The sequence below is a fragment of the Pleurodeles waltl genome, chromosome 8, assembly GCF_031143425.1.
Source record: "Pleurodeles waltl isolate 20211129_DDA chromosome 8, aPleWal1.hap1.20221129, whole genome shotgun sequence".
In the NCBI taxonomy this organism is placed as follows: domain Eukaryota; kingdom Metazoa; phylum Chordata; class Amphibia; order Caudata; family Salamandridae; genus Pleurodeles; species Pleurodeles waltl.
Window position 1 is genome coordinate 29,642,959 of NC_090447.1, and position 20,471 is coordinate 29,663,429.

The 20,471-nt window shown below is 51.2% G+C and overlaps 1 protein-coding gene across 1 annotated transcript; it reads left to right on the forward strand.

Annotated features, from left to right (window-relative positions):
- Positions 1 to 14,629: 14,629 nt before the first annotated feature.
- Positions 14,630 to 15,352, forward strand: LOC138249323 (peroxiredoxin-like). The gene has a single exon (XM_069203283.1). The coding sequence runs from the start codon at positions 14,630 to 14,632 to the stop codon at positions 15,350 to 15,352; it is 723 nt and encodes a 240-aa protein (XP_069059384.1).
- Positions 15,353 to 20,471: the final 5,119 nt, after the last annotated feature.

Here is a 20,471-nt window from a genome sequence, read left to right on the forward strand (position 1 = left end):
ACATGAACACCCCATGCAGACCCCAGAGACACGAACATCCTACCCAGACACCAGAGACATGAACACCCTACCCAGACACCTGAGACATGAACACCCTACCCAGACACCAGAGACATGAGCACCCTACCCAGACACCAGAGACATGAACACCCTACCCAGACACCAGAGACATGAACACCCTACCCAGACACCAGAGACATGAACACCCTACCCAGACACCAGAGACATGAACAACCCATCCAGACACCAGAGACATGAACACCCCATCCAGACACCAGAGACATGAACATCCCATCCAGACACATGAACACCCCATCCAGACACCAGAGACATGAAGGCCCTACTCAGACACCAGAGACATGAAGGCCCTACCCAGACACATGAACACCCCACCCAGACACATGAACACCCCATCCAGACACCAGAGACATGAAGGCCCTACAGAGACATGAACACCTTACGCAGACACCAGATACATGAACACCCTACCCAGACACCAGAGACATGAACACCCTACCCAGACACCAGAGACATGAACACCCTACCCAGACACCAGAGACATGAACGCTCTACCCAGACACCAGAGACATGAGCACCCTACCCAGACACATGAACACCCCATCCAGACACCAGAGACATGAACATCCTACCCAGACACCAGAGACATGAGATATGAACACTCTACCCAGACACCAGAGACATGAACACCCTAGCCAGACACCAGAGACATGAGCACCCTACGCAGACATGAACACCCTACGCAGACACCAGAGACATGAGCACCCTACCCAGACACCAGAGACATGAACACCCTACCCAGACACATGAACACCCCATCCAGACACCAGAGACATGAACATCCTACCCAGACACCAGAGACATGAGCACCCTACCCAGAGAAATGAACAACCTACCCAGACACCAGAGACATGAGCACCCTACCCAGAGACATGAGCACTCTACCCAGACACCAGAGACATGAACACCCTACCCAGACACCAGAGACATGAGCACCAGAGACATGAACACCCTACCCAGACACCAGAGACATGAACACCCTACCCAGACACCAGAGACATGAACACCCTACCCAGACACCAGAGACATGAGCACCAGAGACATGAACACCCTACCCAGACACCAGAGACATGAACACCCTACCCAGACACCAGAGACATGAGCACCAGAGACATGAACAACCTACCCAGACACCACAGACATGAACACCCTACCCAGACACCACAGACATGAACACCCTACCCAGACACCAGAGACATGAGCACCAGAGACATGAACACCCTACCCAGACACCAGAGACATGAACACCCCACCCAGACACCAGAGACATGAACACCCTACCCAGACACCAGAGACATGAACACCCTACCCAGACACCAGAGACATGAACACCCCATGCAGACACCAGAGACATGAACACCCCATGCAGACACCAGAGACATGAACACCCCATGCAGACACCAGAGACATGAACACCCCATGCAGACACCAGAGACATGAACACCCCATGCAGACACCAGAGACATGAACACCCCATGCAGACACCAGAGACATGAACACCCCATCCAGACACCAGAGACATGAACACCCTACCCAGACACCAGAGACATGAACACCCTACCCAGACACCAGAGACATGAACACCCTACCCAGACACCAGAGACATGAACACCCTACCCAGACACCAGAGACACGAACACCCTACCCAGACACCAGAGACACGAGCACCCTACCCAGACACCAGAGACATGAACACCCTACCCAGACACATGAACACCCCATCCAGACACCAGAGACATGAACACCCCATCCAGACACCAGAGACATGAGCACCCTACCCAGACACCAGAGACATGAGCACCCTACCCAGACACCAGAGACATGAGCACCCTACCCAGACACCAGAGACATGAGCACCCTACCCAGACACCAGAGACATGAACACCCTACCCAGACACATGAACACCCCATCCAGACACCAGAGACATGAACATCCTACCCAGACACCAGAGACATGAGCACCCTACCCAGAGAAATGAACAACCTACCAAGACACCAGAGACATGAGCACCCTACCCAGAGACATGAGCACTCTACCCAGACACCAGAGACATGAACACCCTACCCAGACACCAGAGACATGAGCACCAGAGACATGAACACCCTACCCAGACACCAGAGACATGAACACCCTACCCAGACACCAGAGACATGAACACCCTACCCAGACACCAGAGACATGAGCACCAGAGACATGAACACCCTACCCAGACACCAGAGACATGAACACCCTACCCAGACACCAGAGACATGAGCACCAGAGACATGAACAACCTACCCAGACACCACAGACATGAACACCCTACCCAGACACCACAGACATGAACACCCTACCCAGACACCAGAGACATGAGCACCAGAGACATGAACACCCTACCCAGACACCAGAGACATGAACACCCTACCCAGACACCAGAGACATGAACACCCTACCCAGACACCAGAGACACGAACACCCTACCCAGACACCAGAGACACGAGCACCCTACCCAGACACCAGAGACATGAACACCCTACCCAGACACATGAACACCCCATCCAGACACCAGAGACATGAACACCCCATCCAGACACCAGAGACATGAGCACCCTACCCAGACACCAGAGACATGAGCACCCTACCCAGACACCAGAGACATGAGCACCCTACCCAGACACCAGAGACATGAGCACCCTACCCAGACACCAGAGACATGAACACCCTACCCAGACACATGAACACCCCACCCAGACACATGAACACCCCACCCAGACACATGAACACCCCACCCAGACACATGAACACCCCACCCAGACACATGAACACCCCATCCAGACACCAGAGACATGAACACCCTAGCCAGACACCAGAGACATGAGCACCCTACGCAGACATCACAGACATGAACACCCTACGCAGACACCACAGACATGAACACCCTACGCAGACACCAGAGACATGAGCACCCTACGCAGACATGAACACCCTACGCAGACACCAGAGACATGAGCACCCTACGCAGACACCAGAGACATGAACACCCTACCCAGACACATGAACACCCCAACTAGAAACCAGAGACATGAACATCCTACCCAGACACCAGAGACATGAGATATGAACACTATACCCAGACACCAGAGACATGAACACCCTACCCAGAAACCAGAGACATGAACACCCTACCCAGACACATGAACACCCTACCCATACACATGAACGCCCTACCCAGAAACCAGACACATAAACACCCTACCCAGAAACCAGAGACATGAACGCCCTACCCAGACACCAGACACATGAGCACCCTACCCAGACACATGAACATACTACCCAGACACATGAACGCCCTACCCAGACACATGAACGCCCTACCCAGACACCAGAGACATGAACGCCCTGCTCAGACACCAGAGACATGAGCACCCTACCCAGACACATGAACACCCTACCCAGACACCAGAGACTTGAACATCCTACCAAGACACCAGAGATTTGAGCAGCCGACCCAGACACCAGAGACATGAGCACCCTACCCAGAGACATGAGCACCCTACCCAGACACCAGAGACATGAGCACCCTACCGAGAGACATGAACACCCTACCCAGACACCAGAGACATGAACGTCCTACTCAGACACCAGAGACATGAACACCCTAGCCAGACACCAGAGACATGAGCACCCTACCCAGACACCACAGACATGAACACCCTACGCAGACACCAGAGACATGAACGCCCTACCCAGACACCAGAGACATGAGCACCCTACCCAGACACCAGAGACATGAGCACCCTACCCAGAAACCAGAGACATGAACACCCTAGCCAGACACCAGAGACATGAGCACCCTACGCAGACACCAGAGACATGAACACCCTACGCAGGCACCAGAGACATGAGCACCCTACGCAGACACCAGAGACATGAGCACCCTACGCAGACACCAGAGACATGAGCACCCTACCCAGACACATGAACACCCCATCCAGAAACCAGAGACATGAACATCCTACCCAGACACCAGAGACATGAGATATGAACACTGTACCCAGACACATGAACACCCTACCTAGAAACATGAGCGCCCTACCCAGAAACCAGAGACTTGAATGCCCTACCCAGACACCAGAGACATGAATGCCCTTCCCAGACACCAGAGACATGAGCACCCTTCCCAGACACCAGAGACATGAACACCCCATGCAGACACCAGAGACATGAACACCCCATGCAGACACCAGAGACATGAACACCCCATGCAGACACCAGAGACATGAACACCCCATGCAGACCCCAGAGACACGAACATCCTACCCAGACACCAGAGACATGAACACCCTACCCAGACACCTGAGACATGAACACCCTACCCAGACACCAGAGACATGAGCACCCTACCCAGACACCAGAGACATGAACACCCTACCCAGACACCAGAGACATGAACACCCTACCCAGACACCAGAGACATGAACACCCTACCCAGACACCAGAGACATGAACACCCTACCCAGACACCAGAGACATGAACAACCCATCCAGACACCAGAGACATGAACACCCCATCCAGACACCAGAGACATGAACATCCCATCCAGACACATGAACACCCCATCCAGACACCAGAGACATGAAGGCCCTACCCAGACACCAGAGACATGAAGGCCCTACCCAGACACATGAACACCCCACCCAGACACATGAACACCCCATCCAGACACCAGAGACATGAAGGCCCTACAGAGACATGAACACCTTACGCAGACACCAGATACATGAACACCCTACCCAGACACCAGACACATGAACACCCTACCCAGACACCAGAGACATGAACACCCTACCCAGACACCAGAGACATGAACGCTCTACCCAGACACCGGAGACATGAGCACCCTACCCAGACACATGAACACCCCATCCAGACACCAGAGACATGAACATCCTACCCAGACACCAGAGACATGAGATATGAACACTCTACCCAGACACCAGAGACATGAACACCCTAGCCAGACACCAGAGACATGAGCACCCTACGCAGACATGAACACCCTACGCAGACACCAGAGACATGAGCATCCTACCCAGACACCAGAGACATGAGCACCCTACCCAGACACCAGAGACATGAACACCCTACCCAGACACATGAACACCCCATCCAGACACCAGAGACATGAACATCCTACCCAGACACCAGAGACATGAGCACCCTACCCAGAGAAATGAACAACCTACCCAGACACCAGAGACATGAGCACCCTACCCAGAGACATTAGCACTCTACCCAGACACCAGAGACATAAACACCCTACCCAGACACCAGAGACATGAGCACCAGAGACATGAACACCCTACCCAGACACCAGAGACATGAACACCCTACCCAGACACCAGAGACATGAACACCCTACCCAGACACCAGAGACATGAGCACCAGAGACATGAACACCCTACCCAGACACCAGAGACATGAACACCCTACCCAGACACCAGAGACATGAGCACCAGAGACATGAACAACCTACCCAGACACCACAGACATGAACACCCTACCCAGACACCACAGACATGAACACCCTACCCAGACACCAGAGACATGAGCACCAGAGACATGAACACCCTACCCAGACACCAGAGACATGAACACCCCACCCAGACACCAGAGACATGAACACCCTACCCAGACACCAGAGACATGAACACCCTACCCAGACACCAGAGACATGAACACCCCATGCAGACACCAGAGACATGAACACCCCATGCAGACACCAGAGACATGAACACCCCATGCAGACACCAGAGACATGAACACCCCATGCAGACACCAGAGACATGAACACCCCATGCAGACACCAGAGACATGAACACCCCATGCAGACACCAGAGACATGAACACCCCATCCAGACACCAGAGACATGAACACCCTACCCAGACACCAGAGACATGAACACCCTACCCAGACACCAGAGACATGAACACCCTACCCAGACACCAGAGACATGAACACCCTACCCAGACACCAGAGACATGAACACCCTGCCCCGACACCAGAGACATGAACACCCTACCCAGACACCAGAGACACGAACACCCTACCCAGACACCAGAGACACGAGCACCCTACCCAGACACCAGAGACATGAACACCCTACCCAGACACATGAACACCCCATCCAGACACCAGAGACATGAACACCCCATCCAGACACCAGAGACATGAGCACCCTACCCAGACACCAGAGACATGAGCACCCTACCCAGACACCAGAGACATGAGCACCCTACCCAGACACCAGAGACATGAACACCCTACCCAGACACATGAACACCCTACCCAGACACATGAACACCCCACCCAGACACATGAACACCCCACCCAGACACATGAACACCCCACCCAGACACATGAACACCCCATCCAGACACCAGAGACATGAACATCCTACCCAGACACCAGAGACATGAGCACCCTACCCAGACACCAGAGACATGAACGCCCTACCCAGACATATGAACACCCCATCCAGACACCAGAGACATGAGCACCATACCCAGGCACATGAACACCCCATCCAGAAACCAGAGACATGAACATCCTACCCAGACACCAGACACATGAACACCCTACCCAGAAACATGAGCGCCCTACCCAGAAACCAGAGACTTGAATGCCCTACCCAGACACATGAATGCCCTTCCCAGACACCAGAGACATGAATGCCCTTCCCAGACACCAGAGACATGAGACATGAACACCCTACCCAGACACCAGAGACATGAGCACCCTACCCAGACACCAGAGACATGAACACCCTACCCAGAAACATGAACACCCCACCCAGACACATGAACACCCTACGCAGACACCAGAGACATGAAGGCCCTACAGAGACATGAACACCCTACGCAGACACCAGAGACATGAACACCCTACCCAGACACCAGAGACATGAACACCCTACCCAGACTCCAGAGACATGAACACCCTACCCAGACACCAGAGACATGAACACCCTACCCAGACACCAGAGACATGAACACCCCATGCAGACACCAGAGACATGAACACCCCATCCAGACACCAGAGACATGAACACCCCATCCAGACACCAGAGACATGAGCACCCTACCCAGACACCAGAGACATGAGCACCCTACCCAGACACCAGAGACATGAGCACCCTACCCAGACTTCAGAGACATGAACACCCTACCCAGACACATGAACACCCCACCCAGACACATGAACACCCCACCCAGACACATGAACACCCCACCCAGACACATGAACACCCCACCCAGACACATGAACACCCCATCCAGACACCAGAGACATGAACATCCTACCCAGACACCAGAGACATGAGCACTCTACCCAGACACCAGAGACATGAACGCCCTACCCAGACACATGAACACCCCATCCAGACACCAGAGACATGAGCACCCTACCCAGGCACATGAACACCCCATCCAGAAACCAGAGACATGAACATCCTACCCAGACACCAGACACATGAACACCCTACCCAGAAGCATGAGCGCCCTACCCAGAAACCAGAGACTTGAATGCCCTACCCAGACACATGAATGCCCTTCCCAGACACCAGAGACATGAATGCCCTTCCCAGACACAGAGACATGAGACATGAACACCCTACCCAGACACCAGAGACATGAGCACCCTACCCAGACACCAGAGACATGAACACCCTACCCAGAAACATGAACACCCCACCCAGACACATGAACACCCTACGCAGACACCAGAGACATGAAGGCCCTACAGAGACATGAACACCCTACGCAGACACCAGAGACATGAACACCCTACCCAGACATCAGAGACATGAACACCCTACCCAGACTCCAGAGACATGAACACCCTACCAAGACACCAGAGACATGAACACCCTACCCAGACACCAGAGACATGAACGCTCTACCCAGACACCAGAGACATGAGCACCCTTCCCAGACACCAGAGACATGAACACCCCATGCAGACACCAGAGACATGAACACCCCATGCAGACACCAGAGACATGAACACCCTATCCAGACACCAGAGACATGAAGGCCCTACAGAGACATGAACACCCTACCCAGACACCAGATACATGAACACCCTACCCAGACACCAGAGACATGAACACCCTACCCAGACACCAGAGACATGAACACCCTACCCAGACACCAGAGACATGAACGCCCTACCCAGACACCAGAGACATGAACGCTCTACCCAGACACCAGAGACATGAGCACCCTAGCCAGACACCAGAGACATGAGCACCCTAACCAGACACCAGAGACATGAACACCCTACCCAGACACATGAACACCCCACCCAGACACATGAACACCCCACCCAGACACATGAACACCCCATCCAGACACCAGAGACATGAAGGCCCTACAGAGACATGAACACCCTACGCAGACACCAGATACATGAACACCCTACCCAGACACCAGAGACATGAACACCCTACCCAGACACCAGAGGCATGAACACCCTACCCAGACACCAGAGACATGAACACCCTACCCAGACACCAGAGACATGAACGCTCTACCCAGACACCAGAGACATGAGCACCCTTCCCTGACACCAGAGACATGAGCACCCTACCCAGACACCAGAGACATGAGCACCCTACCCAGACACCAGAGACGTGAACACCCTACCCAGACACCAGAGACGTGAACACCCTACCCTGACACCAGAGACGTGAACACCCTACCCAGACACCAGAGACATGAGCACCCTACCCAGACACCAGAGACATGGACACCCTACCCAGACACATGAACACCCCATCCAGACACCAGAGACATGAACATCCTACCCAGACACCAGAGACATGAGATATGAACACCCTACCCAGACACCAGAGACATGAACACCCTACCCAGACACCAGAGACGTGAACACCCTACCCAGACACCAGAGACATGAGCACCCTACCCAGACACCAGAGACATGGACACCCTACCCAGACACATGAACACCCCATCCAGACACCAGAGACATGAACATCCTACCCAGACACCAGAGACATGAGATATGAACACCCTACCCAGACACCAGAGACATGAACACCCCACCCAGACACCAGAGACATGAACACCCTACCCAGACACCAGAGACGTGAACACCCTACCCAGACACCAGAGACATGAACACCCTACCCAGACACCACAGACATGAACACCCTACCCAGACACCAGAGACATGAACACCCTACTCAGACACCAGAGACATGAACACCCTACTCAGACACCAGAGACATGAACACCCTACTCAGACACCAGAGACATGAACACCCCATCCAGACACCAGAGACATGAACACCACATCCAGACACCAGAGACATGAACATCCCACCCAGACACATGAATGCCCTACCCAGACACCAGAGACATGAACGCCCTACCCAGACACCAGAGACATGAACGCCCTACCCAGACACCAGAGACATGAACGCCCTACCCAGACACCAGAGACATGAACGCCCTACCCAGACACCAGACACATGAACACCCCACCCAGACACATGAACACCCCACCCAGACACATGAGCACCCCATCCAGACACCAGAGACATGAAGGCCCTACAGAGACATGAACACCCTACGCAGACACCAGAGACATGAACACCCTACCCAGACACCAGAGACATGAACACCCTACCCAGACACCAGAGACATGAACACCCTACTCAGACACCAGAGACATGAACACCCTACCCAGACACCAGAGACATGAACGCTCTACCAAGACACCAGAGACATGAACACCCTAGCCAGACACCAGAGACATGAACACCCTAGCCAGACACATGAACACCCCATCCAGACACCAGAGACATGAACATCCTACCCAGACACCAGAGACATGAGATATGAACACTCTACCCAGACACCAGAGACATGAACACCCTAGCCAGACACCAGAGACATGAGCACCCTACGCAGACATGAACACCCTACGCAGACACCAGAGACATGAGCACCCTACCCAGACACCAGAGACATGAGCACCCTACCCAGACACCAGAGACATGAACACCCTACCCAGACACATGAACACCCCATCCAGACACCAGAGACATGAACATCCTACCCAGACACCAGAGACATGAGCACCCTACCCAGAGACATGAACAACCTACCCAGACACCAGAGACATGAGCACCCTAGCCAGAGACATGAGCACCCTACCCAGAGACATGAGCACCCTACCCAGACACCAGAGACATGAGCACCCTACCCAGACACCAGAGACATGAACACCCCATCCAGACACCAAAACACCCCATCCAGACACCAGAACACCCCATCCAGACACCAGAGACATGAAGGCCCTACAGAGACATGAACACCCTACGCAGACACCAGATACATGAACACCCTACCCAGACACCAGAGACATGAACACCCTACCCAGACACCAGAGACATGAACACCCTACCCAGACACCAGAGACATGAACATCCTACCCAGACACCAGAGACATGAGATATGAACACCCTACCCAGACACCAGAGACATGAACACCCCATCCAGACACCAGACACATGAACACCCCATCCAGACACCAGACACATGAACACCCTACCCAGACACCAGAGACATGAACACCCTACCCAGACACCAGAGACATGAACACCCTACCCAGACACCAGAGACATGAACACCCTACCCAGACACCAGAGACATGAACACCCTACCCAGACACCAGAGACACGAACACCCTACCCAGACACCAGAGACACGAACAACCCATCCAGACACCAGAGACACGAACACCCCATCCAGACACCAGAGACATGAACATCCCACCCAGACACATGAATGCCCTAGCCAGACACCAGAGACATGAACGCCCTACCCAGACACCAGAGACATGAACACCCTACCCAGACACCAGAGACATGAACACCCCACCCAGACACATGAACACCCCACCCAGACACATGAACACCCCATCCAGACACCAGAGACATGAAGGCCCTACAGAGACATGAACACCCTACCCAGACACCAGATACATGAACACCCTACCCAGACACCAGAAACATGAACACCCTACCCAGACACCAGAAACATGAACACCCTACCCAGACACCAGAGACATGAACGCTCTACCCAGACACCAGAGACATGAACGCTCTACCCAGACACCAGAGACATGAGCACCCTACGCAGACACCAACACCCTACGCAGACACCAACACCCTACGCAGACACCAGCACCCTACGCAGACACCAGAGACATGAGCACCCTACGCAGACACCAGAGACATGAGCACCCTACCCAGACACCAGAGACATGAACACCCTACCCAGACACATGAACACCACATCCAGACACCAGAGACATGAACATCCTACCCAGACACCTGAGACATGAGCACCCTACCCAGAGACATGAACAACCTACCCAGACACCAGAGACATGAGCACCCTACCCAGAGACATGAGCACCCTACCCAGACACCAGAGACATGAGCACCCTACCCAGACACCAGAGACGTGAGCACCCTACCCAGACACCAGAGACGTGAGCACCCTACCCAGACACCAGAGACGTGAACACCCTACCCAGACACCAGAGACATGAGCACCCTACCCAGACACATGAACACCCCATCCAGACACCAGAGACATGAACATCCTACCCAGACACCAGAGACATGAGATATGAACACTCTACCCAGACACCAGAGACATGAACACCCTACCTAGAAACATGAGCGCCCTACCCAGAAACCAGAGACTTGAATGCCCTACCCACACACCAGAGACATGAACGCCCTTCCCAGACACATGAGCACCAGAGACATGAACACCCTACCCAGACACCAGAGACATGAACACCCTACGCAGACACCAGAGACATGAGCACCATAGACATGAACACCCTACCCAGACACCAGAGACATGAACACCAAACCCAGAAGTCAGAGACATGAACACCCTACCCAGACACCAGAGACATGAGCACCAGAGACATGAACACCCTACCCAGACACCAGAGACATGAACACCCTACCCAGACACCAGAGACGTGAACACCCTACCCAGACACCAGAGACGTGAACACCCTACCCAGACACCAGAGACATGAGCACCCTACCCAGACACCAGAGACGTGAGCACCCTACCCAGACACCAGAGACGTGAACACCCTACCCAGACACCAGAGACGTGAACACCCTACCCAGACACCAGAGACATGAGCACCCTACCCAGACACATGAACACCCCATCCAGACACCAGAGACATGAACATCCTACCCAGACACCAGAGACATGAGATATGAACACTCTACCCAGACACCAGAGAGATGAACACCCTACCTAGAAACATGAGCGCCCTACCCAGAAACCAGAGACTTGAATGCCCTACCCACACACCAGAGACATGAACGCCCTTCCCAGACACATGAGCACCAGAGACATGAACACCCTACCCAGACACCAGAGACATGAACACCCTACCCAGACACCAGAGACATGAGCACCATAGACATGAACACCCTACCCAGACACCAGAGACATGAACACCAAACCCAGAAGTCAGAGACATGAACACCCTACCCAGACACCAGAGACATGAGCACCAGAGACATGAACACCCTACCCAGACACCAGAGACATGAACACCCTACCCAGACACCAGAGACATGAGCACCAGAGACATGAACACCCTACCCAGACACCAGAGACATGAACACCCTACCCAGACACCAGAGACATGAACACCCTACCCAGACACCAGAGACATGAACACCAAACCCAGAAGTCAGAGACATGAACACCCTACCCAGACACCAGAGACATGAACACCCTACCCAGACACCAGAGACATGAACACCCTACCCAGACACCAGAGACATGAGCACCAGAGACATGAACACCCTACCCAGACACCAGAGACATGAACACCCTACCCAGACACCAGAGACATGAGCACCAGAGACACGAACACCCTACCCAGACACCAGAGACACGAACACCCTACCCAGACACCAGAGACATGAACACCCTACCCAGACACCAGAGACATGAGCACCAGAGACATGAACACCCTACCCAGACACCACAGACATGAACACCCTACCCAGACACCACAGACATGAACACCCTATCCAGACACCACAGACATGAACACCCTACCCAGAAATCAGAGACATGAACACCCTACCCAGACACCAGAGACATGAGACCTGAACACCCTACCCAGACACCAGAGACCTGAACACCCTACCCAGACACCAGAGACATGAACACCCTACCCAGACACCAGAGACATGAACACCAAACCCAGAAATCAGAGACATGAACACCCTACCCAGACACCAGAGACATGAGACCTGAACGCCCTACCCAGACACCAGAGACATGAACGCCCTACCCAGACACCAGAGACATGAACGCCCTACCCAGACACCAGAGACATGAACACCCTACCCAGACACCAGAGACATGAAGGCCCTACAGAGACATGAACACCCTATACAGACACCAGATACATGAACACCCTACCCAGACACCAGAGACATGAAGGCCCTACCCAGACACATGAACACCCCATCCAGACACCAGAGACATGAACACCTTACCCAGACACCAGAGACATGAAGGTCCTACAGAGACATGAACACCCTACCCAGACACCAGAGACATGAACACCCTACCCAGACACCAGAGACATGAACACCCTACCCATCGCACACACCAGGCCCATGCCAGTCGGTGAAAGTTGGCGATTAGTTTTCCGCCTCTGCACCCCCACTTTCAACCACCACCAGCCGCCACTGGTATCTGTACTTCAGAGGACAAAATGTCTTTCACTTCGCAAGACATGAATAAAATCATCAGAAGACATCGAGCACTTGTAAAAACAACAAAACAATACCATTACGACAGCCTCAAGTTAAACAAAATTAATAGATTGCAGATTATTTGATAAAACATGTCAGGAGTTCCAGTGCATATTTTGAGATTCTTGGGGAGATTCGCGCAGACTCTACAGGGCTGCAGGATTCCCATCAATGTTCTTATCAAAATGCATTGATTATGAAGTTTGTTCTGTATGACTTGGTGGTGTCTTTATAAAACATTGTATGGTTGATGCAATTTTGTATTTTTAAAATAAATTGAAATATTCTATTAAACTTTTATTTTTTTAATATTTAAAATATCAGCAAAGACAAGACATGGCCTCCATTTTGCATTAAAAAATGAGATTAATACTATCAGTTGCTGTTGACCCAGAACCGCCCAAGAAAGTTCAACAGTTCATGTACATCATTTCCTGCCCTCCCCCTGCCACTCATGTGACATCACAATGCTGCCTATGGGTCACCATGAGGTTCCTTTGTCTCATGGCTGCCTGCTGGTGAGGTCACTGGGCTCCACAGGCCCAGCCCTGTCACTGGCCTAGCTCCAGTGCCCAGTGTGTCATGTGGAGTCATGCTCTAAAGCGGGAGCCAGCCGCGTGATCCCAACCGCCTCAAGGCTTCCTCGCACCACATTCCAAGATGTCTGTAGGCAAGGCCCAGATTACCAAGCCCGCTCCTGATTTCCAGGCCACGGCGCTCATGCCCGATGGGCAGTTTAAAAAGATCAACCTGTCTGACTACAGGGGCAAATACCTGGTCTTCTTGTTCTACCCCATGGACTTTACCTACATTTGCCCCACAGAAATCATCGCCTTTAGTGACCGCATTCAGGACTACAAGAAAATCAACTGTGAGGTGCTGGCTATCTCTGTGGACTCGCACATGGCCCACCAGGCGTGGGTCAACACCGCCCGCAAGGATGGCGGGCTGGGGCAAGTCGCCATCCCCTTGCTGTCAGACCCCACGCATACCATTTCGAAGAACTATGGCGTCTACAAGGAGGATGAAGGTGTGGCGTTCCGCGGGCTCTTCATCATTGACGACAGTGGGATGCTGCGCCAGGTGACCATCAACGACCTCCCGGTTGCGCGCTCGGTGGACGAGGCCATGCGGCTGGTGCAGGCCTTCCAGAAAACTGACAAGTATGGCGAAACATGTCCAGTGAGACCGATAGACTCTACCTCAGTGGTTTCAATTACACCCATCTCGTCGCATGCCGCCACACCCGCTTCCCACGCCGCCACGCCCGCTTCCCACGGCTCCAGCCTTTCCTCTCCACAGAGCTCCCTCCATCCATCCCCACATACCCCTATCCATTCCTCCTCCAATGCCCCCCATCTAAGGGGACGTGGCCCATTCTGATGCAGGGTGCAGTACAGAAGTTTCCAGAGATTAAACAAGGGCGTGCAAAATATTGCGCATTGGTGACAAACGTCTAAGATGCAAACAATTAAATGGCTTGCTTATGGTGACATTCCTCGTGTGCGCGCGTAGGTCTTTAAGTATATGTTTCACTCTGTGATTTTCCACTTTCATCACCTTCCTCCATGAGCTGACCTCAGCTTCTTGCCTTCCACAGTGGGAGGCCTGGTCAGGTCCGTGAGATGTTTCTCGCATTTTCATGTATGCATGAGGCATCCTCTGATCGATTCACTCTTTCAACTCCATAGAATTTGCAGTTCACCCTGTGAAAATGTTGTACCTCGCAGAGAGTAGTTGTGATGTTAAAAATTAAAAGCAAGGGAGGCCAGAAATTGGTTAGAGAACCAGATCTTTCGAAAATATTCGAAATTCTACTTTGTTCAACGAAGAATTAAAGACACCATAAAGAAGAGTATGTATGTATATATATATTTGGCATTTGTATAGGGTGAAGGTAGCTGAAAGCCAGAATTCTAACATACAGAAGAGACCGTCAACATCTGATTGGAGAAGAAACTGGTTTCTAAGAGTGCAAGTCAAATCATTATGTAGTGTTCTTTAAAAGGCTGTCTAGTCAGCTCTTTCCTACATTGTAGCGGGGTTGGGGGAGGTTATGGGGGGGGGGGCTGTCCCTGAAGGACACAGGTCATTTCAGATCCCAGCTTAAGAGACGGAGAAGTCATGTTGCCTCACTTTTTCTTTATTTTTGCACTTCCTTGTGTCCAGTCTGATGGTTTCCTCTCTGTGCTGAAGACCACAAGAGCTGTCAGTGAGATAGGAGTGGATGCTGGCCTTTGTGGGTGTGTAGAAGAAGCAGCTGGTTGTGAGCAGTCAAGCAGTACCAGATGGGTTAGTCCTGCAGGTCAGTGTATAGCCTGGTTTTGTGGCTGTGTGTGAACCAGTTTTGTGATGTGGTGGGCCTGTTTTTGTGGTAGCATGTGAAACAGTTTTGTGATGTGGTGGGCTGGTTTTGTTGCTTCATGTGAACCAGTTTTGTAATGTGGAGGGCTGCTTTTATGGCTGCATGTAAACCAGTTTTGTGATGTAGTGGGCTGGTTTTGTTGCTTCATGTGAACCAGTATTGTGATGTAGTGGGCTGGTTTTGTGGCTGCGCGTGAGCCAGTTTAGTGATGTGGTGGGCTGGTTTTGTGGCTGCGCATGGGCCTGTCTTGTGATGTTGTGGGCTGGTTTTGTGGCTGCCCATGGGCCTGTTTTGTGATGTGATGGGCTGGTTTTGTGGCAGTATATGGAACAGCGCTGTAAACACCTTTAAATAATGGCTAGGAGGCAGCTGTAGGATACACTTAGCGCACATACATTAGGGTACGAGATGGATGTCCACATGGTATGCAAAAAGCTGCATGTTGTCTGCTCTGGTGTGCCACAGCATGCAGAGGAGGTCGAATTTGAAAATAAATCCAATACCACTGAACCACCATGGCTGCTGTACACATACCTTCCCTAAGTTCCCAACTCTATCCTTCCCTTAGTCACACAGCCGCTGGATGCCTCCCTGAAGGCCAATTGCCCAAACCCAACTAAAGGCCCAGTGGCAGCTAACTGACTGGTTGTGGGGCCTAAAGACTCGGACGAGTCCAGAACTAGCCTGCATGTCTCCTGTTCAGCCTGAAACTACATGACAACGTCACGCAGAGTTCAAAATAACATGTCAAATTTGTTTCTCCCTTTTCTTCCGGCCAGTGCCTATACTACATTTAGGGCCCAGATTTAAGCAGGCACAAACAAGGACAGAATGCCCTATTACGATGAATTTGCTGCATTAAGGGGCATTCGTGACCTTGCACTTTCCTTGGGCCAGAACATTCAGTGAAATCGTACAGAATGTCTGCTCCATGGTTTTCTGTGCAGTCAGCAGCCCACCTGCACTTTAAAGAGGATTTAGAGATCCCCCTGTGGGTGCGTGACTTCACCTGCCTGCAGGAGGCTATCTGGGGAGGTCCCTGGGACCATCTTTCACCCCTCGAGAGGGCTGTCTTCAGGGGGCGCACTGACAATGCACCACCTTTTTGTGGTGTAGTGTCAGTGCACCTACTAAGGGCATGCAAACGAGGGAGCAACCTCTCAGGATAGCCCCTGTGTTACATGTGTGCCAGTGCTACCAGTTTTACAGAATGGCTCGCACAAGTGGATGCTACCCCTTCTGTAATACAGTAGCGCTGTCGGGAGTGGGAAAAGCGAGTGTACCTCAGGGCACTATGTGTGATGCGGCCCCTGAGGTCTGTCTTGCAAACCTAACCTACTGTTCATCACTGCTACTTGTTACAGGACACATGAAACCATGTCCTTTCATGTGCAAGGCTAATCCCAGTGGAGCTCTCTACCTCTCTCTCTGCACATGGAATCAGCCTCTGTCAAATTCAACAGATTGCTAAAAACCTGTTTCTTCCTATTTCTAGAAGACTTTTGCCAGCCTCCTCCCCACCCTCTCTCTTGTTTCTTCCTGAGGTCTGTTGGACAGATGCTAAAATTGAAACGAGTTTCTGCCTCTTCATCCTGCAGACTCTTCACCAAGGCTTTGCGTGGTTCGTGGATACCTTCAGTTGCTAACGCTGCTCTAAGAGGTGTTCAGTTGTTATCCAGAACTTACCCTATCTCAGTCTTTTGTGCATCTGAATCTTGGCACATTAAGGCTACTAGAAGGTGTTTGACAGTACAGAAAACTAAATACATAGGAGCATGTTGTAGTTGATAGTGTTGAAATGTAGCTACGATGTCTAATAAAGTCAGGATGCAGAGTGTCATGTTCATAGCTACTGAGTAGTTTGTCCCTGATATTGATCAGTGCCGACTGTGCGCTTAAGGGGTCTGAACCTCATATGAACTTTACTGAGACTGTTCCAAGTGTCTTTGAAACACAAGCTAGCCTGAAAGAGCTGGCGCTTAGAATGATGCTCTAGGATTCTTTGTGCTATGGGTGATGATGACGTCTCTCCAGTCTTGGTCCCATACAGAGAAAGGCATCGATTAATGATTGATTGGTTGAACGTACCGTGACAGCGAGACCCAGACTAATCATTTTTGTTTTAACAACATCCCATGACAAGGAGGATTCTTTTTTTTGGAAAGACATCAAGATTTTTCTGATCACACGTGTGACTGGTGATAATTCATAAAGAGGGGTAGAGCAGGAAAGTAATATTGGGTGAGATTCATCAGGTCAAAGGTGGTGAAGAGATGCTCTTACAGAAGTGATTCTGTTGGTGATGAGGGCAAAAAATAGACAGCTCGTTGGAGGTAACCAGGAGTGTTACGTTTTATTTATCGTTTTATATATATATATATATATATATATATATATATATATATATATATATATATATTCATAGAAAAAAACAAAGGTTACAGGGACGTTATAGTTAGGCCTGCATTTTAAACATACAAAACCAGAGAAATTCACCAGTTATAGTTAGCTATCTCAAGTAACTATAACCTACTGCACTATAAATCGTGCCACCATCATGCACAGTTTTTTCCTCAAAATGTTACTTCAAATATTACATTGATATTTTCAATGATGTTATCAGAGATGTCATGAGTGATATAATTTGTGGGGTAATCCGCAGTGCATGGCGAGGGCACGAGTTATAGTTACCTTAGGGCACGACTCTTAATTACTTTGTATAACTTTAACTATCACAGGTGAATTTCTAAGGTTTGGTACATTTAAAATGTGAGCCTAGCTTTAACGTTCCTGTAACCTTTGTTTCTTTAAGTGAATTTCTATATATTTTTTTAATTCTATTTCCTAACTATAACGTCTTTGTAACCTTTGTTTTTTTTTTCGGTGAATTTCTATGTTATTTTAACATATAGTAATTTTACTTAATGTACCTTAATCCAACCACAGCTGCGCGCAGGGGAGATTGCCCACAAGACCTGGCCTTCAGCCAGGCGCTGCGGCCAACACTCCCTAACCCAAACCTATGCTGTGCAAAGCCCTTTGGCTGTGCAGGGTGGGAGTTGTCTGCGGCTTCTCTGGTTGTGAGAATAGGTGAGAGGTTGGATCTGGGGTGAGAGTGGCTGTCATATTGTCTGTCTGGGTGTGAGAGTGCGTACGTCAGTGTTTTAGTGGGTGCATGAGTGTGTGCCCGGGTCTGTGAGTGGGTGCATGAGGGTATCAGTGGGACTGTGAGTGGGTGTGTGAGGGTCTGAGTGGGTCTGTGAGTGGGTGCGCGAGGGTATCAGTGGGACTGTGAGTGGGTGTGTGAGGGTCTGAGTGGGTCTATGAGTGGGTGTGTGAGGGTATGAGTGGGTGTGTGAGGGTCTGAGTGGGTCTGTGAGTGGGTGCATGAGGGTATCAGTGGGACAGTGAGTGGGTGTGTGAGGGTCTGAGTGGGTCTATAAGTGGGTGAGTGAGTGTCTGAGTGGGTCTGTGAGTGGGTGAAAGTGATTGAAAGAGAGACAGAAAGAGGGAAAGAAAGTGAGCAGGAAATTTAGTTTTTTTAGGCTTTAATATTTCATATACTTAGAATTAGATATTTGTGTTAGATTTAAAATAAAAGATACATTTTGTTTTAAACTACAATATTTTTTTTTTTATTTAAAAAAAAAAAAAAAGGAGGGAAATGAGTCCAGCTGGACTCGAACCCCTAAAGCTTAGTGTGAAGGTCCCTGACCTTCACACTGAGCAATGTTTTTTTCTTTTTGCCATTTATGGGCTATCTGGGACCGCAAGGGAATCCTCAAGGGCTTCCCTGCGGTCCTTATATATTTATTTTAAACTTTTTTCTTTTAATAAAAAGGACTTACGGGCTACCTGGCACTGCGGGGGAAGCCTTAAGGCTTCCCTCGCGGTGCCATTGCTTCAGCAAGCACTGAGCTGCTTTCATCACACCTCCATGCTTGCTGAAGCTCTTCATCTCTGTCCCTTGCATAGGAGCAGGGGACAGAGATGAAAGCTTTGGATTTTGACAGCAGCACTTGCTTTACAGGTCCTGCTGTCAACACCCAAAGTGTTTGCTGTGGCTCGGTTTGGCTGCAGCCAAGCCACAGCAAACATCTATGTCCCGGGGGTGGGCACCCCGGGACACAGCAGGAG

Coding starts and splice junctions, on each gene's coding strand:
- LOC138249323 (XM_069203283.1), top strand. CDS start 14,630: ATGTCTGTAGGCAAGGCCCAGATTACCAAGCCCGCTCCTGATTTCCAG.